Source organism: Macaca nemestrina, chromosome 15, assembly GCF_043159975.1.
Source record: "Macaca nemestrina isolate mMacNem1 chromosome 15, mMacNem.hap1, whole genome shotgun sequence".
NCBI classification, from domain to species: Eukaryota; Metazoa; Chordata; class Mammalia; order Primates; family Cercopithecidae; genus Macaca; species Macaca nemestrina.
Window position 1 is genome coordinate 86,603,400 of NC_092139.1, and position 20,038 is coordinate 86,623,437.

A 20,038-nucleotide genomic window follows, 5' to 3' on the forward strand; every position below is an offset into this window, starting at 1 on the left:
TCACCATACCCGGCCTTGCCCACTATTTTTTTGGAGACAGTCTCGTTCTGTCGCCCAGGCTGGAGCGCAATCTCAGCTCATTGCAACCTTCACCTCCCAGGTTCAAGCGATTCTCCTGCCTCAGCCTCCCGAGTAGCTGGGATTACAAGCACCCGCCACCACGCCTGGCTACTTTTTGTACTTTTAGTAGAGACAAGGGACAAGGTTTCGCCACGTTGCCCAGGCTAGTGTCGAACTCCTGGGCTCAAGTGATCCGCCTGCCTGGGCCTCTCAAAGTGCTGGGATTACAGGCCTGAGCCACAGGGCCCGGCCCACTATTTTTATCACTCAAGATTTTCGTCTGCAGCAGCTATTATTGGGGTGGCTACCTAATGGGAAATTTTTCTATTTCCACTATTCCTTCCACATTTATTGACAGGAAAGTTAGTCTAAGGAAGAGCTGTACCCTCACTTACTCATATCCTCCTTTTCCTTTTTTTTTTTTTTTTTTTTTTTTTTGAGACGGACTCTCACTCTATCGCCCAGGCTGGAGTGAAAGTGGTGCCATCTCGGAGCACTGCAGCCTGGAACTCCTGGACTCAGGCGATCCTTCCACCTCAGCCTCCCGAGCAGCTCGGACCACAGGCACCCGCCACCAAGCAGCTAATTAAAAAAATTTTTTGAGCCAAGCGCAGTGGCTAACGCCTGTAATCCCAGCACTTTGGGAGGCCGAGGCAGGCAGATCAATTGAGCCCAGGAGTTTGATACCAGCCTGGCCAACATGGTGAAACCCCGTCTCTACCAAAAACATAAAAATTAGCCGGGCGTGCTGGTGGCGCCTGTAATCCCAGTTACTCGGATGGGTGAGCCAGGAGAACCACTTGAACCCGGGAGGTAGAAGTTGCACCCCAGCCTGGGTGACAAAGCGAGACTCCATCTCAAAAAAAAAAAAAAAATGTAGATACTGGGGTCTCACTATGTTGGCCTGGCTGGTCTCGAACTCCTGGGCTCAAGTAATCCTCCTGCCTCGACCTCCCAAAGCTCTAGGGATTACAGGCGCAAGCCACCGCGTCCGGCCTAACCCTCCCTGTTTGGGATCTCCTGTTATAGTATTAGCAAATGGAAAAGCTCCAGACAGTTGAGCACACGCGTTCTTTGTAAATGATGACGTCTGATACAGTGATGCTTTCAACCGGGTTGTGTAACGCCTATGTGTGCACGGTCTCTTCTGCAGTCTCCACTGAAGGTGGCCCGTCTGCGCGTCCGCTCCCGGCTTACCCCGCGCTCCCTGTTCCCGGCATTCCCAGCGCTCCCCGCGCTTCCCGCGCTCCCCCGCTCCCGGCATTCCCGGCATTTCCCGTTCCCGTCGCTCCTCGCGGCCGCCGCCCTCCGGCCGGCGAGCCCCGCCCGGGCAGCGACTGTTAGCGCAACAGCGGCCTGGGGGTCTGGTCCCGCCCGCGCGGCCGCGCTATTGGGCCGCGCGCCGCGGACGCGCGCGCTACGCGCCACCGATTGGCGGCCTCCGCAGCCCGCTCCGCGGCTCCCCCAATGCGGGGCGGCCGCGTGCGGGGATTGGCCGCGCGCCGCGAAGGTCCGCCCTCCGCTCGCCCGGCGCGGCAGGCTGGTCCCGGCGACCGGAGGGTCTGGACAGGCTTTCCAGATGGCTGCGGCGGTCGGTCGGTGAGGCTCTCCCGGCTGTGGTCTGGCTGCGGGCGGCTCGGGTAGCCCGCGGGCGCCTCAGGTAGGTGCGGGGCGCGAGGGGCGCCCCGCGGGCGGGCGGGCGGGCGCTGCGGCCTGCGCGAGGGCGCGCCCTTCCCTCCCGCCTCCCTCCGGGACCGAGGCCGCGGGTGGGGCGGGGCCGGGGCGCGGAGCCCGGCCTTTGTGAGGCAACATGGCCGCGGGCGGTGGAGAGCGCGGGGTGGGGACCCCTCCGGGGCTGGGGGGCTGGCCCCGGGCCCAGGCGTTGCCGACTCTGGTCGCTGTCCGCCGGGGTAAAGAGGCTCCTCTCCCTGCGGGCCCGAAGCCCTAGCATCGCCTTCAGGCGGGAAAGGTGTGGGCAGGGACAGTGCTCGCCTGGGACCCTGCTGGCGTTAACACAGTTTGGGAAATCCAAGAAGTCGCCTAAGTCTTTTTGTCCACCAAATGCTCACTGGTTGAGTGTCACGTAGATAATTGGGATACGGTTTTATTGTAACAATGAGCATGGCGGAAATAAATGGAAGGTGGCAACCTGTTGACAGTGATGCCTGTCTGGTGTCAACCGATGGACTTGGCTTTCTTGTGGCAGGAGTCTGATTTGCCTTTTTGCATGCTTGCATGTACCTTGATCCTGTACGGCAGTCCCGTCTATGGCTGTCGACTGTTCGAGGCCAACCACCAGGCGAGGATCCACTATTTCCTGGCCAGACTAGACTCCTGGCTGTGGGTGTGGCCCAAACCCTGCTGCAGGCCTTCACTCACAAAAGGGAGTGAATGGCCAGCGCGGGGTACCCAGTGTTGCCTCTAAGTGCGGGATGTGAGGCCTGTTGGAGGATGACAAAAGGAACGGATGAGGTCATACTGCCGCTGGGTTGGGCGGGAGGCTGCAGCGGGAGAGACTTGACCAAAAAGCAGCATCCATGGCGCTGGCACTGGTGCTGGCCGGTCGCGGCCAGTGCCTCGGTTAGCTAGCACAGCAAGTGGACTAGGAAGAAGGGTGCTGTCCAAGTGTATGGGTTTTCTCCCCGTGCCAGGGGTCCAGGGGAGCTTGCCTTGAGCCCATTCCTGTCTGATGGTCCTGTTGGCAAGGCAGGGTTTGCATCCGGTGTTTGGTCAGCTGGAGCAGTGGGGAGGCCTATGGGCGGAGAGCTCCCCTTTGAGCCCTTTGCGGCCAGGCACTGTGTGGAGCACTTCCCAGGGGTTGTTTTGTAGTCTCACCACGACCTTGGGGTAGGAAATGTGCTTTCTGGCTGGCTTGCCCAGTCTTAGACTCTGTTGTTGTAGCCCCCTCCTTTGTGATGTCATCCAGCCTCCTGGCTTTAATGCCAACTTTCCTTGACATCTTAACAGCTCCAGCCCTGGCCTCCCTTCTAGGCTCCAGCCTGGTGTTTCTGGCCACCTCTTCTATATCTCCATGTGTTACTCTGGCGCCAAATAGCCATATCCAAACCAAACTCAAATCTTCACCCATGCCAAAACATTCCTTGGCCTGTCTAAAGTCCCTTTGATTCCTCTTTTTCTTATAACTTCATGCAGTTGACAGGAGGCCCTGTCAACTCACCTTCTATTTCTAAGCACAGACCGTTTTCCACCACCTCCAGGTTAACATCCTGGCCCAGCCTACCTAGTGAACCTCTAATTCTCTTTACTGTTACCTTTGGTCCTCACTCCTCATCCACCACCTATAGTTTTTCTGGACACAGAGTGATTCTTCTTCCTCTTCTTTTTTTTTTTTTTTTTTTTTTTTAAGACAGAATCTTGCCCTGTCGCCCAGACTGGAGTGCAGTGGTGCGATCTCAGCTCACGCAACTTCTGCCTCCCGGGTTCAAGTGATTCTCCTGCCTCAGCCTCCCAAGTAGCTGGGACTGCAGGCTTCCACAACCACCATGCCTAGCTGATTTTTGTATTTTTAGTAGAGACGGGGTTTCACCATGTTGGCCGGGCTGGTCTCAAACTCCTGACCTCAAATGATCTGCCTGCCTCAGCCTCCCAAAGCCCTGGGATTACAGGCGTGAGCCACTATGCCTGGACACAGAGTGACCTTTTTTTTTTTTTTTGAGATGGAATCTCACTTTGTTGCCCAGGCTGGAGTGCAGTGGCGCAATCTCCGCTCACTGCAATCTCCGCCTCCTGGGTTCATGCCATTCTCCTGCCTCAGCCTCCTGAGTAGCTGGGACTATAGGCACCCACCACCATGCCCGGCTAATTTTTTGTTTTTTTAGTAGAGATGGGGTTCAACATGTTAGCCAGGATGGTCTTGATCTCCTGACCTTGTGATCCACCTGCCTCGGCCTCCCAAAGTGCTGGGATTACAGGCGTGAGCCACGGCACCCGGCCCAGAGTGATTCTTTTAAACCATAAGATGGTATAAAACAGAGGTGGTGTAGATGCAAGCCAGCTTGCCTGCTTGTAAAGCAGTTCCATCACTTCCTAGCTGTGCGACCTTGAGCACATGAGTGAACCTTTCTTTCATAGTGCTATGTGAGAACTGGGTGAGTTAAAATGCTTAAAAGTGCTTAGAACAGGGCCTGGCTGAGGGTTGGTTGCCACCACTATCCTGGAATCAGCTGATGCCACTGCGTGGGCTTTCCTTTCCGGTGGCCCATCTCTCTCACTAAAAGCCAAAGTCCTGGCAGCAGCCTCGGAGGACCAGCCCTGATCCATCTGCCCTCATGGACCTGGCCCACTCACATTCCCTCAGCACACTGCCCCAGCTGGCCACACCACATTCCTGACCCCGGCCCTCTGGTTTTCCTCTTAGTGTCACCTGGAACTTCCCCTCCTCCCAGCCCTGTTACCCACCTGGCTTACTCCTCTGCCTTCATGTGGACGCAGGTCATGAGGCCTTCTTGGATCCTCCTTCCTAAAACTGCCTCCCCTTCTTCAGGCGCTTTCCTTGTTTTGTTTTTGCTTGAATACTTCTTGGCATGTGACAGTGTACATACTCTTCTTAGTTGTTAGCGGTCCATCACCCCCACTAAAATGTGAGCTCTGTAGAGCAGGGTTTTGTCCACTTTGTGTCTGCAGCATCTAGGATGGTGTGTGTGTGTGAAGAATGGAGAAAGCTTGTAGAGGGGAGGAAGGAACTTGACCAGGACTGCCCACCACTGAGCTCTGGGACCGGGCAGGTTTCCTGCTTTCCCAAGGAGCTCACTCACTTGCACGGCGCCAGGCTTCCCTGCTGTGCATTTCTTCAGGGCCGCTGCTCAGCCCCTATTAGCACCTTTGCTTGGAGTGTCTACTCTAGCTGCTGCTTTGCCTTCTGTGGTAGCAGGCTTCCCCATTCCGCCACACTGTTGGTCTCTAATCCCCTGCTCCTTGTAGCTTCTTCATGTAGCTTTTTGTGTCCCAGAATCACGGATTGACTCACCAGGGTCTCCATGGGACTGCCAGGTTCTGAGGTGTCTGGTAATCTGTGGCACTGGGCGCATTGACCCCTCGGTCTGTTCTCTGAAATGGTCTTTCTTGGTTGTCAGGAGACTGACCTCACCCCACTTAGTGTTCCTCATGCCTACCTGGTTGCCGCCCACAGCCTCCTGAACGTCTTCGGCACTTTATAGTCAGTTATGTGCTGTGTTTCCTGGATTATAGTCAGTTATGTGCTGTGTTTCTTGGATCCTTAGCATCTTTGATGGACACATCTTTCGAGATGTACTGTGTGAAATTCCCATTGGATTCAGAAATGTTAGGACATCCTAGAATCCAGGAAATGGGGTGACAGCACAGTGGTCATTGCCCTGCCAGTGTGTCCAGGCCCTGTAACCTTGTCTCTTGTCCATGTAGTGCGTTCCTCAGAGTAGATTGCCAGTAGATAGTTGTTCAATGTATTGAGTAAACCTAAACTAGTCTCTGGTTTTCATGTCGTGTCCCCTTCGAAGTACAGCCACCATGCCCTATCCCTTGTTAAATGTGTGATGTCTGCATCTCCTGTTCTTTCTGGGAATCTTGGGAGGATGTTATGTCATGCAGTGCGGTTTGCATGTGTGCATCTTTACTGGTGTGCACGCATGTGCATGCATGCGTGTTCCTGTGCACGTTCTGGGAGTGTGCATGTGCGTGTGTCTGCATGTGCTCCTCCTGCTCCGATGCAAGGTTTTCTGGCTGCCCCCTCAGACCCATCTTCCCTGCTTCATGTTGTCCCTTTCTTCATGCTTCCTCTGTAGTAAGGCTTCCTACAGTTTCGTCCTTAACCCTCATCTCGGGGCGGCCTTCCTCCTGTGGGTTTGGCGACTACCTCCTCAGTGCATCTTGGCCTTCCGTATCTGGGCCAGTCATGGCTCCAGAGTTGTGGCCTCGGCACCTTCAGAGCCTGCCTGGAGGTCCTCTCCGTTCTCCTCGCCAGGCTCCTGTCTGCATGCTGGAATTTGGGTGTCCTTCCTTGTCTTTAGTTCCCTCTTTTCTCTGCTCTCCACCTCCACTGGGTCAACAAGTGCGGTCAGTTCTGTGACACTGTTCTTGGCCCATTGCCTGGGCCTCTTTTACACCTTTGTCCTCTGGCCTGGAGGACTGTCCCTGTGCCTCGGGTGCAGTTGCTTCTGCCTGGCACAGCTGTGGGTCTCCCCTCTCAAGCAGAAACCTACTTGTGGCATGAGAGTCGCTTCACCTTCAGTGGCTCCTTATTGTCCCTAGGGCGGAACAGGCTGCAGATGGCACCCAGGCCTCTCTGTGCCTCGGCTCCAGCTGTCTCTTGTGGCTCCCCACCCCAAATCCTGGCAGGTCCCTTCCCCACAGCCACCCACCCCTCTCCTCCATCGGGAACAGAACTATGCTGCCACCTCTGGTGACCTCAGCACGCTGCATCACTGTCCCCGTCCACGTGCTACCCTGTGGGCCCAGGAGAGCCCTGGGGTCCCTGAGTAGCAGAGCGCCTGGCCATGCCTCTGAGGCCCCTAGTGCCGCAGAGTTGAGCTGAGGGTCTCGCGCTCGCCCTCTGACTGACCCAGCCCTTTCAGGTGAGTGGATTGCTGTGCTCTAGTGGCCTGAGGGAGGCCACGTGCCTTCTGTGTGTTCCAGAAAGGGTGCCTCCCACCGCATGCTTGCTTATCTGAGTTAGAAGAATGCTGTGGTGGGGTTTAGTGTAAATTTTTAAAATATTTTTTGAGCCTTATGATTACATAGTTTTTGTGTTTCTGAAGTAGGAATTAAAGTGGGCAGTTAACAAAATATTTAACTTTGGACTTAAGTTATAATTCAGGTTCTGAAGAAAAAAAGTAAGGTTAATTTGTTCTGATGCCTAAAAGGTCCTCTTAGGGAATATTATTTGAAGCCCTTTACTGTGCTGTTAATAGTGCTTGACTTTTAACTTGGTACCAGGGAAGTGGAAGGTTTCTGTCATTTTGTGATGATATTTTTAAATTTCTTTGCAGGTAGAAGAAGAAAGGTGCCACTCCGGCATGAAGACAGACTCGCTTAGTCGCCAATCACTTAAGCTGAGTGCATTGTGATTTCCAATAATTGAGGCAGTGGTTCTAAAAGCTGTCTACATTAATGAAAAGAGCAATGTGGCCAGCTTGACTAAGCCGCCAGCACACAGCGCGGCAGGACGCGCCTGGGTCTCAGCGGACTTTTGCATGTTAGCTGTGTAGATTTATGTGAGGGCTTGTAAAACTCTGGTCTTGTAAACTAGTCTTAAGCGCTTTTAATATGGAGACAGATGAGAGCCCCTCTCCGCTCCCGTGTGGGCCCGCAGGAGAAGCGGTGATGGAGAGCCGAGCTCGCCCCTTCCAAGCGCTGCCCCGTGAGCAGTCTCCACCACCTCCCCTGCAAACGTCCAGTGGTGCAGAGGTAATGGACGTTGGCTCTGGTGGTGATGGACAGTCCGAACTCCCTGCCGAGGACCCCTTCAACTTCTACGGAGCTTCTCTTCTCTCCAAAGGATCCTTCTCTAAGGGCCGCCTCCTCATAGACCCGAACTGTAGTGGCCACAGCCCACGCACCGCCCGGCACGCACCTGCGGTCCGGAAGTTCTCCCCTGACCTTAAGTTGCTTAAGGATGTAAAGATTAGCGTGAGCTTTACCGAGAGCTGCAGGAGTAAGGACAGGAAGGTGCTGTACACAGGAGCAGAGCGCGACGTGCGGGCGGAGTGCGGTCTGCTCCTTAGCCCTGTCATTGGGGACGTGCATGCTTGTCCCTTTGGCGGGAGTGTTGGTGACGGGGTAGGCATAGGGGGTGAGAGTGCTGATAAGAAGGATGAGGAGAATGAGCTGGATCAGGAAAAGAGAGTGGAGTATGCAGTGCTCGATGAGTTAGAAGATTTTACTGACAATTTGGAGCTAGATGAAGAAGGAGCAGGCGGGTTCACGGCTAAAGCAATCGTTCAGAGAGACAGAGTGGATGAAGAGGCCTTGAATTTCCCCTACGAGGTATGTTGGCAGCCCCTCCTTTAGAGGGCTCTTAGCAAAACCCAAAGAGAGATTTGGAAATTGCAGCATCTTTTGAAAGCAGGGAAATTGAAAAAAAACCAAAATCGTCTCTGAGGTGGAATAATGTTAATGTGGAGAAGAGAAAGATGTAAGGAGTCCACATTTTTAAAGTTTCCTAATGAAAAGTTTGGCCCATGGATAGGCCTTGCACCCCTGATCCAGCACCTGAGGCAACAGGTGCTGCTGAGACACTCCTTGGCAGTGTGTGCCCCTGGACCAGGTGTGTTGGTGTCAGCTGGTAGCTTCATCCCGTTTGTTTTTCAGATGATCATGCACCCTCAGGGCACATCTAGGCCCCGTGAGAGCACCTCCTTTCTGTGTCTGTTCTCAGGAATGCTGTTGAGCTCTCCTGGTGCAGGAGCATGAGCGCCAGGGGCTCTGGTGTCTGAACAGCGTGTTTTGCAGGATGACTTTGACAACGATGTGGATGCTCTGCTGGAAGAAGGCCTTTGTGCCCCCAAAAAGAGGCGAACAGAGGAAAAATATGGCGGAGACAGCGACCATCCGTCCGATGGAGAGACGAGTGTGCAGCCGATGATGACCAAGATTAAAACAGTGCTCAAAAGTACGTGGGTGGGTCAGAAGTGGTGGGTGTTCCAGGGCAGTGGAAGGGTGGTTGCTTCCTTAGCAGAAATGCTTTGAGAGAGCTCTGGTGCCAGGTAGTGGGCTGGGTGGAGGCATGTTTGAGGACAGGACAGTCATGTCTGAGGAGGGAAACACAGGATGTAAGGATGCAAGGACGTCCTGGTGCATGACCCAGATTCAGATCCTGGTGTGTGCTATGGAAACCACAGAGCAGCAGGCACTGTGCAGAGGAATAGGAGGGGACTTCTGAGGGGGTCAGGAGGAGATGTTGGTGCATGCCAGGAGCCAGCGTGACCGTCAGCTGGAGGGTGTGGAGGCCAAGGGCAGAGGTGGGTGCACAGTGAGATGGCAGGTGATAGTTGTGGTCCAGGTTCTGGTTCTGTACCAAGTGTCACAGGAAGCCACCAGAAGCAAGTGGTGTTACCTGATTTTTGTTTAACAACATGGCTTCTGGGCCACACATGGTGCATGTACTTCAGGTGGGCAGGATGGAAGTGCCCTGGTAGATGTGGCACTTCCGCAACTTTGAGTTGAGGGCAGTGGGGAGAGCACTTGGGAGGCACCCAGAGTTGCACTGTGAGGCTCTGTCATCGATGTGCAGGTGTTGGGGGAGTTGGAGTCGGTGGCTTGGAGGCACCTGTGAGGGTCTTGGTGGAGATGTGGGACTCGGTAGAGGGACTAAAGAGATGCACGGGGACTCATGCTCACAGGTGAGACCCCAGGCTGAGGGCTGGAGTGCAGAAGGTGGCAGGGTGCAACTGGGAGCAAAGCAAGGGGCGGGTGGCACATGGCCATCCTCCTTGGGCCATTGAGGGGACAAGTCAGCCATGCCAGGTGCCACATGTTGCTGCCTATGTCGTGTTGGTAGCAGTTAAGCAGGAGGGCTTTTGGGCCAAAAGGTTGCAGGCAGGGTAAACCTGGGGCTTCAGCTTCTGGGGCTGGGGACAGGAGGCTTGACCTCCGGGCCTCTAGGAGGCTGGTTTGGTGCTGCAGTTTCAGCAGGCTCATTCAGAAGGTAAACCCATGTTTGTCCTGCACAGCTCACAGGTCAGCAGCCATTCTGGCCTGGATGCCTGGACGCTCACAGATGGACAGCTGCATGTGATCCCTCCCTCAGGTGGCTGGGCCAGCTTTGTGTCCACTCACAGTCACAGAGGAGCAGCCCCAGCGGACCTGTGGCCCGTCTCTTGCCTGGCTCCTTATTCACTTTGCTTCTTTTCCTGACTTAGCCCAAAGCTGGCAGGAGGCAGCTCCATCTGGGCCTGACTCCGTGGGGAGAGCACCCCCGCAGTGTGCGTGCACTCCGACCTTTAACACTCCCTTCCTGGATCATCACCTGATGGTGACCTGGGTGTAGGTGTCAGGTCCAGGGTCAGGGCCACTTGGTGGGAACCTGGCCCTGAGAGTCACTGGCCCTTTTTCTCCTTATGTATATTTTTAAAGATTTAATTTGCTTTCTTCTGTTTTCTAATTTTTTTTTTTTTTGAGGTGGGGTCTTGCTGTTACCCAGGTTAGAGTGCAGTGGCATGATCATAGCTCACTGCAGCCTTAGCCTCCCAGGCTCAAGTGATCCTACCCCCTCAGCCTCCCAAGTAGCTGGGACTGTAGGTGTGTGTGGCCATGTCTGGATAATTTTTAAAAGGTTTTTGTAGAGTCGGGGTCTTGTTGTGTTGCCTAGGCTGGTCTTTCTAAGTTTTTAATTTGTTCCCAATACCTGTGAGAAAGTTAAGTTTTAGTTACATCTTTGCCTTATGCTCTTCCCAGCAGTCAGGCCTGGTGGCAGGTGTCAAGTTGATAAGTCGTAAACCTCTTCCTCACAACTGCCTATAAAGCAAAGAAGGGGTTGGGAGTAGTGCATTTAACTGACTTAGAAACGGAATCATTTGAAGCAGTGTTTTGTATGCTGCTGAGAGTGCAGCTCAGTTACAATGAAGACTTGTCACCTGGTCCCTGGGAGCAGTGGCTGACAGCCATGCAGTTTATTAGCAAAGCTCACCCAGCCCCAAGGCGCCTCTGGCCACAGCCAGGCAGACAGGAGAGGAGTCCAGTGTCTACAGTGCTTACCAGATGTGGAGGAAGGAGCTGAGGCTGGGACTTGTATCTTGCATGGACCTGTTCTGTGCTCCTTCATGTACTGGTTTGACACGTGTAAATTCCCACCTCAGGCCGCATGCTATCTGTCCTAGGCCTAGAGGCATAGCAGTGAGGAAGGAGAGAGGAACTTCGATTCTTTGTGAAGATTCAGATAAACACATGCATAGTACCCAACAATTTCTTGTGCAGGAGGTGCTGTGACAACAATTCCAAATGTTTTTACAGTGATTATAGGATGTTCTTGTCTTCCTGTGCAGGTCGTGGCCGCCCACCTACAGAACCGCTGCCCGACGGGTGGATCATGACATTCCATAACTCTGGAGTCCCAGTGTACCTACACAGAGAGTCTCGGGTGGTCACCTGGTCCAGGCCATACTTCTTGGGAACGGGAAGCATACGGGTAGGGGAGGCATCAGTCGTGACTTTAGGCTTGTAAGTTCTCAGACCAAAATGTGCACATCCCCACACACGGCACCGCAGCCAAGCAGAGGCCGGTGAAAGGCATCAGAGTTTCAGACTCTCGGGTTGTCCTTGTAATCCATATTGCAATTTCACTATCCACAGAAACACGACCCTCCTCTGAGTAGCATCCCTTGTCTGCATTATAAGAAAATGAAGGACAACGAGGAACGGGAGCAAAGCAGTGACCTCACCCCTAGTGGGGATGTGTCCCCTGTCAAGCCTCTGAGCCGATCTGCAGAGCTGGAGTTTCCCCTGGATGAGCCTGACTCTATGGGTGCTGACCCGGGGCCCCCAGATGAGAAAGACCCACTAGGGGCTGAGGCAGCCCCTGGGGCCCTGGGGCAGGTGAAGGCCAAAGTCGAGGTGTGCAAAGACGAATCTGTTGGTGAGTTTTGAAGGACTCTTCCTTTCTTGCTCCTGGGACCCATGAGCTTTGTTTTTCTAATGAAGGTCATCATTGTTCCTAGTTGTACTTGTCAGCAAGGGGCTGCGCACCTCCACTGTTGATGTGGCTGAAAGGCTTGTCTTTCTGTCCTTGCAAGAACCTGCCTGGGCGCAGCACCCTAGGCTCCTGTCCCTGGGCTCTGCAGGGCCTGCGTGGCTGAGGCTGCTGGGGAGATGGCTGCTGGCACTGGCAGTGGGCCCTTTTCTCTTTGGTTGTTTGTATGATCTTTCACTAAGTCTTGCTTTTTCAGTAGGATGTGCTCATGTGGCATTGTTTTGATTTATCTTGATGAGCTCAATGAGCCTCTTTAATCCATGACTCAGTGTTGGGAAACTGTCACCATTTTGTGGACAGTTCCCTCTTCAATCCTGCAATTGCTTGTTGGATGTATACTGGTGTTTCCCATTCTCTCTTCCATGTCTTTTAGCCTAGTCCCACCATTTAAGTCTTAGTTCTCTCTTCAGGTGCGGCAGGTCTCTGTGAACCCACCTGCTGGATTACTTTCAAAGAGCACTTTCCATTTTCTAGGTTTCTGTTTGTCTGTACATCACTACCCAGCCTGTCTCATAACTCCGTGGAGTGTGGGGTGCCCTAGAAGAGCCTGTGATGGGGGCTCTTGCCAAGGATGGGAAAGTGGCCTGGGAGGAAATGTGACAAATGCGAGACCCTGTGCAGGGAGCTGCCTGGGTGTGTTGCTGACTACAGAGGTGGCCAGGATGGCCAGAAGGAAAAGAGGTGGTCAGAGGTGGCGGGCGCATGGAGCCCGGGTGCTGCTGGCATTCTGGCACCTGTTTTGATGCAGGGAGGAGGTCCCGAAGGCCATCTGACTTTTTTAAGCTTTCTTTTTTCCTTTTTATTTTTATATTCTTCTTGCCCCAAATGAAGTAAAAGAACGTCTCAGAAATTCATCCGGAAGGGACCTGCCAGAATAATCTGAGCTGCTGTAGGGAGGGCTTCATTCTTTGCTTCCCTCCCCTTTGAAAGGGACGGGGAAGGGAAATAGTGTAACGTGACCTGGGCCTGCCCCACGCACTGGGCTGTGATAACCTGACTCCTATGTTGGAAGTTAAGTAATTTGGTTCTCTGGTAAATCTGGGACAGATCTCGAGGAATTTCGAAGCTACCTGGAGAAGCGTTTTGATTTTGAGCAAGTTACTGTGAAGAAATTCAGGACTTGGGCTGAGCGGCGGCAATTCAATCGGGAAATGAAGCGGAAGCAGGCGGAGTCTGAGAGGCCCATTTTGCCGGCCAATCAGAAGCTCATTACTTTATCAGTGCAAGATGCACCCACAAAGAAAGGTATAAGCCTCTGCGTTTTAACATCAGCAGACTGATTCTGTTTTTATTTCTAATGTGATGTGTTGAGGGCATGTTTTATGAGTTGCATTTTGTTCAAAGCTTATGTTTATCCCATGAATGCAGGGGTCTGCCACATTCATGGTGGTGAGCCCCTAGTTACTGACATGGTAACAGGAAGCTGTGTGCTGGCTTGTGGCACTGCTTCACACTTGCTGAGATGATCCTTTTTGTCACAGAGTTTGTCATTAACCCCAATGGGAAGTCCGAGGTCTGCATCCTGCACGAGTACATGCAGCGTGTCCTCAAGGTCCGCCCTGTCTATAATTTCTTTGAATGTGGTAAGTCTAACCTTCCCCATGTCAGTCCTAAAGAATCACAAGGTGTCACTTCAGTCAGGGCTGGGGAGGCAGGCGCTGACCACTAGCCCTCCTCTACTGGGATGGGAGGGAAGGGAAGGTAGAGAGCAAGGTGCTGCAGATGGGTGGCTGGTTTCCTGGAGCCGCGCCCCGTCCGAGTGGGTGGCTCTGCTTTCCCCTTCCAGTCTGTCCCCTCTCCCCACCTTCCTTTTGTCCTGCCCCATCTGCTTTGCTGGTTTCTGATCCTGTGTTGTCATGGACAGCCTTATTGAAAGCAAGTCCTCCCCACTGTGCACTGGGTCCTTTCCCTGGTCTCCTGGTGCCCCTGGGTGTCTGAAGGTTCCTTGGGCATGCATTTCCCACCAGCTCTGTTTTCCTTGGGCGCCCTCATCACACACCTTTGTGAAGACCACTCTGTCTTCCCCTTGGAAGCTGGAGCCTGGGGGTCACTCATCCTTTGGGGTGGTGTTTCTTTGGCAAGCAACATCTTGTGCTTTCCCATTCCGACAGTCCTGTGTCCGTCTTTCATAGACCTCAGTCCCTGTCATAGGAGGCTCTGCCCCTCAGCCTTCTGCCGTCCCTCTGGCTCACCATCTCCCATGTGCCCCATTTCCCTCCACTTTCCCAGCTATGCCCTTTGCTGCTGCCTGTCCGCTGCCCATCTCCAGTCCCAGGGAGCCCCAGGTCTCTGCAGTCAAACACAGGCTGACTCTCTTCAGGGACAGCCCCTGACTGTGCCTTGTCTGTCGCTGTGGGCAGACTGTCTACACGCTTTTAATGTCTTGACTAGTATGTTTTAAAACAAGTAATTTTAATTTTAAGAGAACCCAAGTGAGCCTTTTGGTGCCTCGGTGACCATTGATGGTGTGACTTATGGATCTGGAACTGCAAGCAGCAAAAAACTTGCGAAGAATAAAGCTGGTAATATGCTTGCTTGGGTGTCAAAGATACGTGCTGCCTGCTGTGTCTGCCTTGCTGCTTGGTTAGGGAGGGGCTGAGCAGTGGTGACAAGTGGCAGGTGTGGGTGGGGCATGTTTATTTTATTTATGTAATCATCTACTTTGATTTTTAAAATTACATGCTCATTGGAAAAGACTCAAATAGAGTAAAGTGTGAGATTTAAAAGTAGAAGGCCTCAGCCACATGCAGTGGCTCACACCTGTAATCCCAGCACTTTGGGAGGCCAAGGTGGGTGGATCACGAGGTCAGGAGATCGAGACCATCCTAGCTAACATGGTGAAATCCTATCTCTACTAAAAATACAAAAAATTAGCTGAGCGTGGTGGCGGGCACCTGTAGTCCCAGCTACTCAGGAAGCTGAGGCAGAAGCATGGCATGAACCAGCGAGGCAGAGCTGTGGTAAGCCGAGATTGCACCACTGCACTCCAGCCTGGGCGACAGTGTGAGACTCTGTCTAAAAAAAAAAAAGGAGGCCGGGCACGGTGGCTCAAACCTGTAATCCCAGCACTTTGGGAGGCCGAGACTGCCGGATCATGAGGTCAGGAGATTGAGACCATCCTGGCTAACACGGTGAAACCCCGTCTCTACTAAAAAAAATACAAAAAACTAGCCGGGCGACGTGGCGGGCACCTGTAGTCCCGGCTACTCGGGAGGCTGAGGCAGGAGAATGGCGTGAACTTGCAGTGAGCTGAGATCACGCCGCTGCACTCCAGCCTGGGCGACAGAGCGAGACTCCGTCTCAAAAAAAAAAAAAAAAAGAAAAAAAGTAGAAGGTGTCGGCCGGGCGCGGTGGCTCAAGCCTGTAATCCCAGCACTTTGGGAGGCTGAGACGGGCGGATCACAAGGTCAGGAGATCGAGACCATCCTGGCAAACCCGGTGAAACCCCGTCTCTATTAAAAAATACAAAAAAACTAGCCGGGCGAGGTGGCGGGCGCCTGTAGTCCCAGCTACTCGGGAGGCTGAGGCAGGAGAATGGCGTGAACCCGGGAGGCGGAGCTTGCAGTGAGCTGAGATCCGGCCACTGCACTCCAGCCTGGGCGACAGAGCGAGACTCCGTCTCAAAAAAAAAAAAAAAAGTAGAGGTGTCTCTACTGAGTGACAGCTGGGCCAGTATACCCCTCCCTAGTCCTGGCCCTGCACATATTCAGGGGTGTGCCTAGAGCCAACTGGGCTGTACTGGGCACACACTGTAGTGCTTGTTTGTTTTTAAACTGAGCAGCATGTGGGCATGCCAGGAGGGAGGAGAAGCGGGCCAGCGTGCTGTCGGCATCCTCCCCCAGTGGTGCTGGCTCTTACCAGCACTATTTCCTGAATCCTCCCACTCCATGTTTGTGCCTAGCCACACAGAACACCTGGCACAGCACAGCTCTGGGAAGGCCGTGTGTCCTGGTGAAGACCCACTGCCCTTTTGTACCATGCCCTTGCCATTTGCATTCATGCCGTGCATTCGTGGTAGTTGACGTTCTTTCACGAAAAGCCATTCGCCTCAGCGTCAGGGTTAGTTGGCCTCTTGTAGGGTGGTGTTGGATGTACACCAGGCCTTGGCACCCACAGGTCAATTCTTGAGGTATCTGTCATTGGCATGCGTTTTCCAGAAGACCTACTGCCCATCTTAGAGAGATTCTGCCTAAGAGACTTTTGCAGCTCAACAAAGTGGGTGTGGTGGAGGTTTTGACAGATAACTTGCAGTGGGGTCTTGTGTGGGGGTGGAGATGCCTTGGGCATGGCTGTGTGCTCTTCCCGTTGCGGGGTCACCCGCTTTCCTCCCCATGTGCTGGAACCTACTTCCCCTGCCCAGACTCTGGCTGCCTTATAGACATCTTGGCTCCATGTCTTGCCAGCACTCATAGCTCTGTGGGGTCTATGGAGCCATCAGCCGTTGGCTACGGCACCTCTGACCCCAGTGGCCATGCCTGTGCTCTGCCCTCCGGCAGCCCCCTCTAACGTCTCTCAGACCTGGCTGCATCTCTCCACCCACGCCAGCCACTGCCTTTGCCACCTGGTCTAGGTGCCTGCAGCAGCCTGCTCTCAGGCCTCCCTGTGTGGTCCAGGGCCCACGAAGCTGTTTTCTTGCGTACCACCAAAGTGGTTCCCTAACACACAGCTCTGAGCTCTTCCCTGCCTGCTCCCAGGACCCCAGGGTGAAAGCGCACATACCCAGTATGGCCTGTGAGGCTTTCCGGCAGCCTGCCCCACGTCTCTTTTCTTTAGAACGGGCTTTTCGTCTGTCCTGTCCTGACCCTGTCTCTGAAGTGCTGCCACTCCTCAGGGCCCTCGCTCAGCCCCTGAGCTGTGGGGATGGGAGGCAGCAGTGCACAGTTCACTCTGCAGGATGGTGAGAAGAGGGCAGCGCCCAAGCCTTACCCTCAGGCTCTTTTTTTTCATAGCCCGAGCTACACTGGAAATCCTCATCCCTGACTTTGTTAAACAGACCTCGGAAGAGAAGCCCAAAGACAGTGAAGAACTTGAGGTGAGTGTTGTGGTCCTGCCCTACTGGGAGCTGCGGGTGCAGTGTGGCTACCCTGCCCTATTAGTGTGAGTTGGGGGTGTCCATGGGCTGTGCCTATGCCTTCCATGCCCTGCAGGTTAGTCATCCAGCCTCCAGGTTCTTCTGTTTGTATTTTCATAAAAGAGGAAACTTGCCTGTCTTTGTATAGGCAGAGAAAAAATGTCCTTTTTCTTAGAGATTTTTGTCCTCTGTTTTGCAGCATTGAGTGTGCACCGTAAATGTCGGGTACATGTAGGTTTGTGATGGGAATGAATCTTTGAGGCAGAGTCTACAAGATTTAGATTTTTTTTTTTTTTTTTTTTGAGATGAAGCCTTGCTCTATCACCTAGGCGGTAACAGACTTTGATCCTGATCCTATTGCAACTTTCGCCTCCCGGGTTCAAGTGATTCTCTTATCTCAGCTTCCTGAGTAGCTGGGATTACAGGTGTGTGCCACCATTTCTGGCTAATTTTTGTATTTTTAGTAGAGATAGGGTTTCACCATGTTGGCCAGGCTGGTCTCGAACTCCTGACCTCTGGTGATTCACTTGCTTCAGCCTCCCAAAGTTCTGGGATTACAGACATGAGCCACTGTGCCCGGCCCTAGATTGTTCTTTATACACTTGACCCTTGAGCAATGTGGAGGTTGGGGCACCAGCCTCTCATGAGGTCAAAAATTCATGCATCACTTTCAGTCCTCCCAAACCTTAACTACTGGTAACGTACTCTTGACCAGAAGCCATACCAATAACATAAATAATTGGTTAACACATATTTTGTTATGTACATATTACTACAGTGGTCCCCAACCTTTTTGGCACCAGGGATCAGTTTCAGGGAAGACAATTTTCCTTTTTTTTTTTTTTTTTTGAGACGGAGTCTTGCTCTGTCGCCCAGGCTGGAGTGCAGTGGCCAGATCTCAGCTCACTGCAAGCTCCGCCTCCCGGGTTCCCGCCATTCTCCTGCCTCAGCCTCCCGAGTAGCTGGGACCACAGGCGCCGCCACCTCGCCCGGCTAATTTTTTGTGTTTTTAGTAGAGACGGGGTTTCGCCGTGTTAGCCAGGATGGTCTCGATCTCCTGACCTTGTGATCCGCCCGTCTCGGCCTCCCAAAGTGCTGGGATTACAGGCTTGAGCCACCGTGCCCAGCCGGGAAGACAATTTTTCTACAGATGGTGTTGGGGGGCGGGGATGGTTTCAGGATGACTCAAGCACGTCACATTTATTGTGTACTCTTAATTTCTGTTATTGCTACATTATAATATGTATTGAAATAACTATACAGCTCGCCATAATGTAGAACCAGTGGGAGCCCTGAGCTTGTTTTCTTGCAACTAGATGGTTCCCTCTGATGATGATGGGAGACAGTGACAGATCATCAGGCATTAGATTTGCATAAGGAGTGCACAACCTAGATCCCTTGAATGCACCGATCACAATAGGGTTCATACTCCTGTGAGAATCTAATGCTACTGCTGATCTGACAGGAGACAGAGCTCAGGCATAAAATGAGTGATGGGGAGCAGCTGTAAATACAGATGAAGCTTCACTTGCTCATTCACTCCGCACCCCCGCCCCCTTCACTCATGTCCTGCTATGCAGCCCGGCTCCTAAGAGGCCATGGATTGGTACCTGTCCGTGGCCTGGGGGTTGGGGACCCCTGATATATACTGTATTGTTACAGTAAAGTAAGTTACAGAAAAGAATGTTATTAAGAAAATCATAAGAAAAAATTTATTTACTATTCTTGAAATGGAAACATCATAAAGGTCTTCATCCTCCACATCTTCATGTTGAATAGCTGAGGAGGAGCGGGAAGAGGAGGAGTTTACCTTGGTGTCTCAGGGGTGGCAGAGGCAGAAGAAAATTTTTGTATAAGTGAACATGCAGTTCAAATCCATGTTGTTCATGCAGTTCAAATCCATGCAGTTCAAATCCATGTTGTTCAAGGGTCAGCCATATGAAGAACCATTTAAAACTAGCTGTGAGACGGGTGGATCACGAGGTCAGGAGATCGAGACCATCCTGGCTAACATGGTGAAACCCCGTCTCTACTAAAAAATACAAAAAACTAGCCGGGTGAGTTGGTGGGCGCCTGTAATCCCAGTTACTCGGGAGGCTGAGGCAGGAGAATGGCGTAAACCTGGGAGGCGGAGCTTGCAGTGAGCTGAGATCCGGCCACTGCACTCCAGCCCAGGGGACAGAGCGAGACTCCGTCTCAAAAAAACAAAACAAAAACAATAAAACTAGCTGTACACCTTTTTGGGTAAATGGTTATTTGTAGCAAGGGCTTCTGAAATTTTGAAGGTTGCATTCTTATTTATATAATAGCTTTATTGAGATAGTTTACATAGTATTAAGTTTGACCTTTTAAATTTTATAACTAAGTGGATTTTTGTATATTCAGAGTTGTATAACCATCATAACTACCTAATTTTAGAATATCTCGTCACCCCCAAAAGAAACTCCATACCCATTAGCATTCACTCTTAGTTCTCTCCAACCACCAAAAGCCACTAATCTGTCTTCTGTCTCTATATATCTGCCAACTCTGGACATTTCATATCAGTGGAATCATACGATATGTGGTCTTTTGTGACTGGCTTCCTTCATTTAGTGTGCTATTGTCAGCTGTAGGTTTTTATCAGAATAAGGAAATTTCCTTTTCTTCCTGGTTTGCTGAGAGTTTTTGTGGGGATGTTAGATTTTGTCAATGTTTTTTTGCTTCTATTCAGATGATCATGTATTTTTTTTTTTTGTCTTTTATTTTAGTAATATAGTGTATTATATTGGTTTTTGAATGGTGAGCCAACCTTGCATTCCTGGGATATATCCCACTTGGTCATGACATATAATGAATTTTTTAATATGTTGCTGGATTCATTTTGCTGGTATTTTGTTAAGGATTTTTGCATTTGTAGTTATAAGCAATATTGATCTGTAGTTTTCTTGTGATATCTTTGTCCAGTGTAACAACAGGTGCAGATATCAGGATAATACTGGCCTCATAAAAATGGTTGGAACATGTTCCTCTTTCTTCTGTTGTGTGGGATAGTTTGTGAAGGATTAGTGTTCATTTTTTAAATGTTTGATAGACTGTGCTCAGTGAAACCTTCTGGTCCCAGGCTTTTCTTTGTCCAGAGCTACTTAATTGCTAATTCAATCTTACTTGTTATAGGGCTGTTGTGATTATCTATTTCTTCTTGAGCCAGTGTTGATAGTTTGTGTCTGTTTTGGAATTTTTTTCCC

General features: G+C 52.0%; 1 protein-coding gene across 4 annotated transcripts in view; it reads left to right on the forward strand.

The window, feature by feature from the left end:
• Nucleotides 1-1,576: 1,576 nt before the first annotated feature.
• Nucleotides 1,577-20,038, forward strand: part of LOC105480708 (DGCR8 microprocessor complex subunit) — a 33,056-nt gene continuing 14,594 nt past the window's right edge. Inside the window, exons 1-9 of one of the 4 annotated variants that reach the window (XM_011739817.2) lie at nucleotides 1,577-1,720; nucleotides 7,044-8,040; nucleotides 8,506-8,665; nucleotides 11,037-11,179; nucleotides 11,344-11,626; nucleotides 12,788-12,985; nucleotides 13,222-13,323; nucleotides 14,164-14,262; nucleotides 16,690-16,772. In XM_011739817.2, coding sequence (XP_011738119.1) covers nucleotides 7,321-8,040; nucleotides 8,506-8,665; nucleotides 11,037-11,179; nucleotides 11,344-11,626; nucleotides 12,788-12,985; nucleotides 13,222-13,323; nucleotides 14,164-14,262; nucleotides 16,690-16,772 — 1,788 coding nt within the window. In that variant the 5' untranslated portion in view covers nucleotides 1,577-1,720; nucleotides 7,044-7,320. Of the gene's footprint in view, nucleotides 1,721-3,438; nucleotides 6,630-7,043; nucleotides 8,041-8,505; nucleotides 8,666-11,036; nucleotides 11,180-11,343; nucleotides 11,627-12,787; nucleotides 12,986-13,221; nucleotides 13,324-14,163; nucleotides 14,263-16,689; nucleotides 16,773-20,038 lie in introns of those variants that run through there. The other 3 variants (XM_011739819.3, XM_011739818.3, XM_071080024.1) reach the window with 3 other exon arrangements.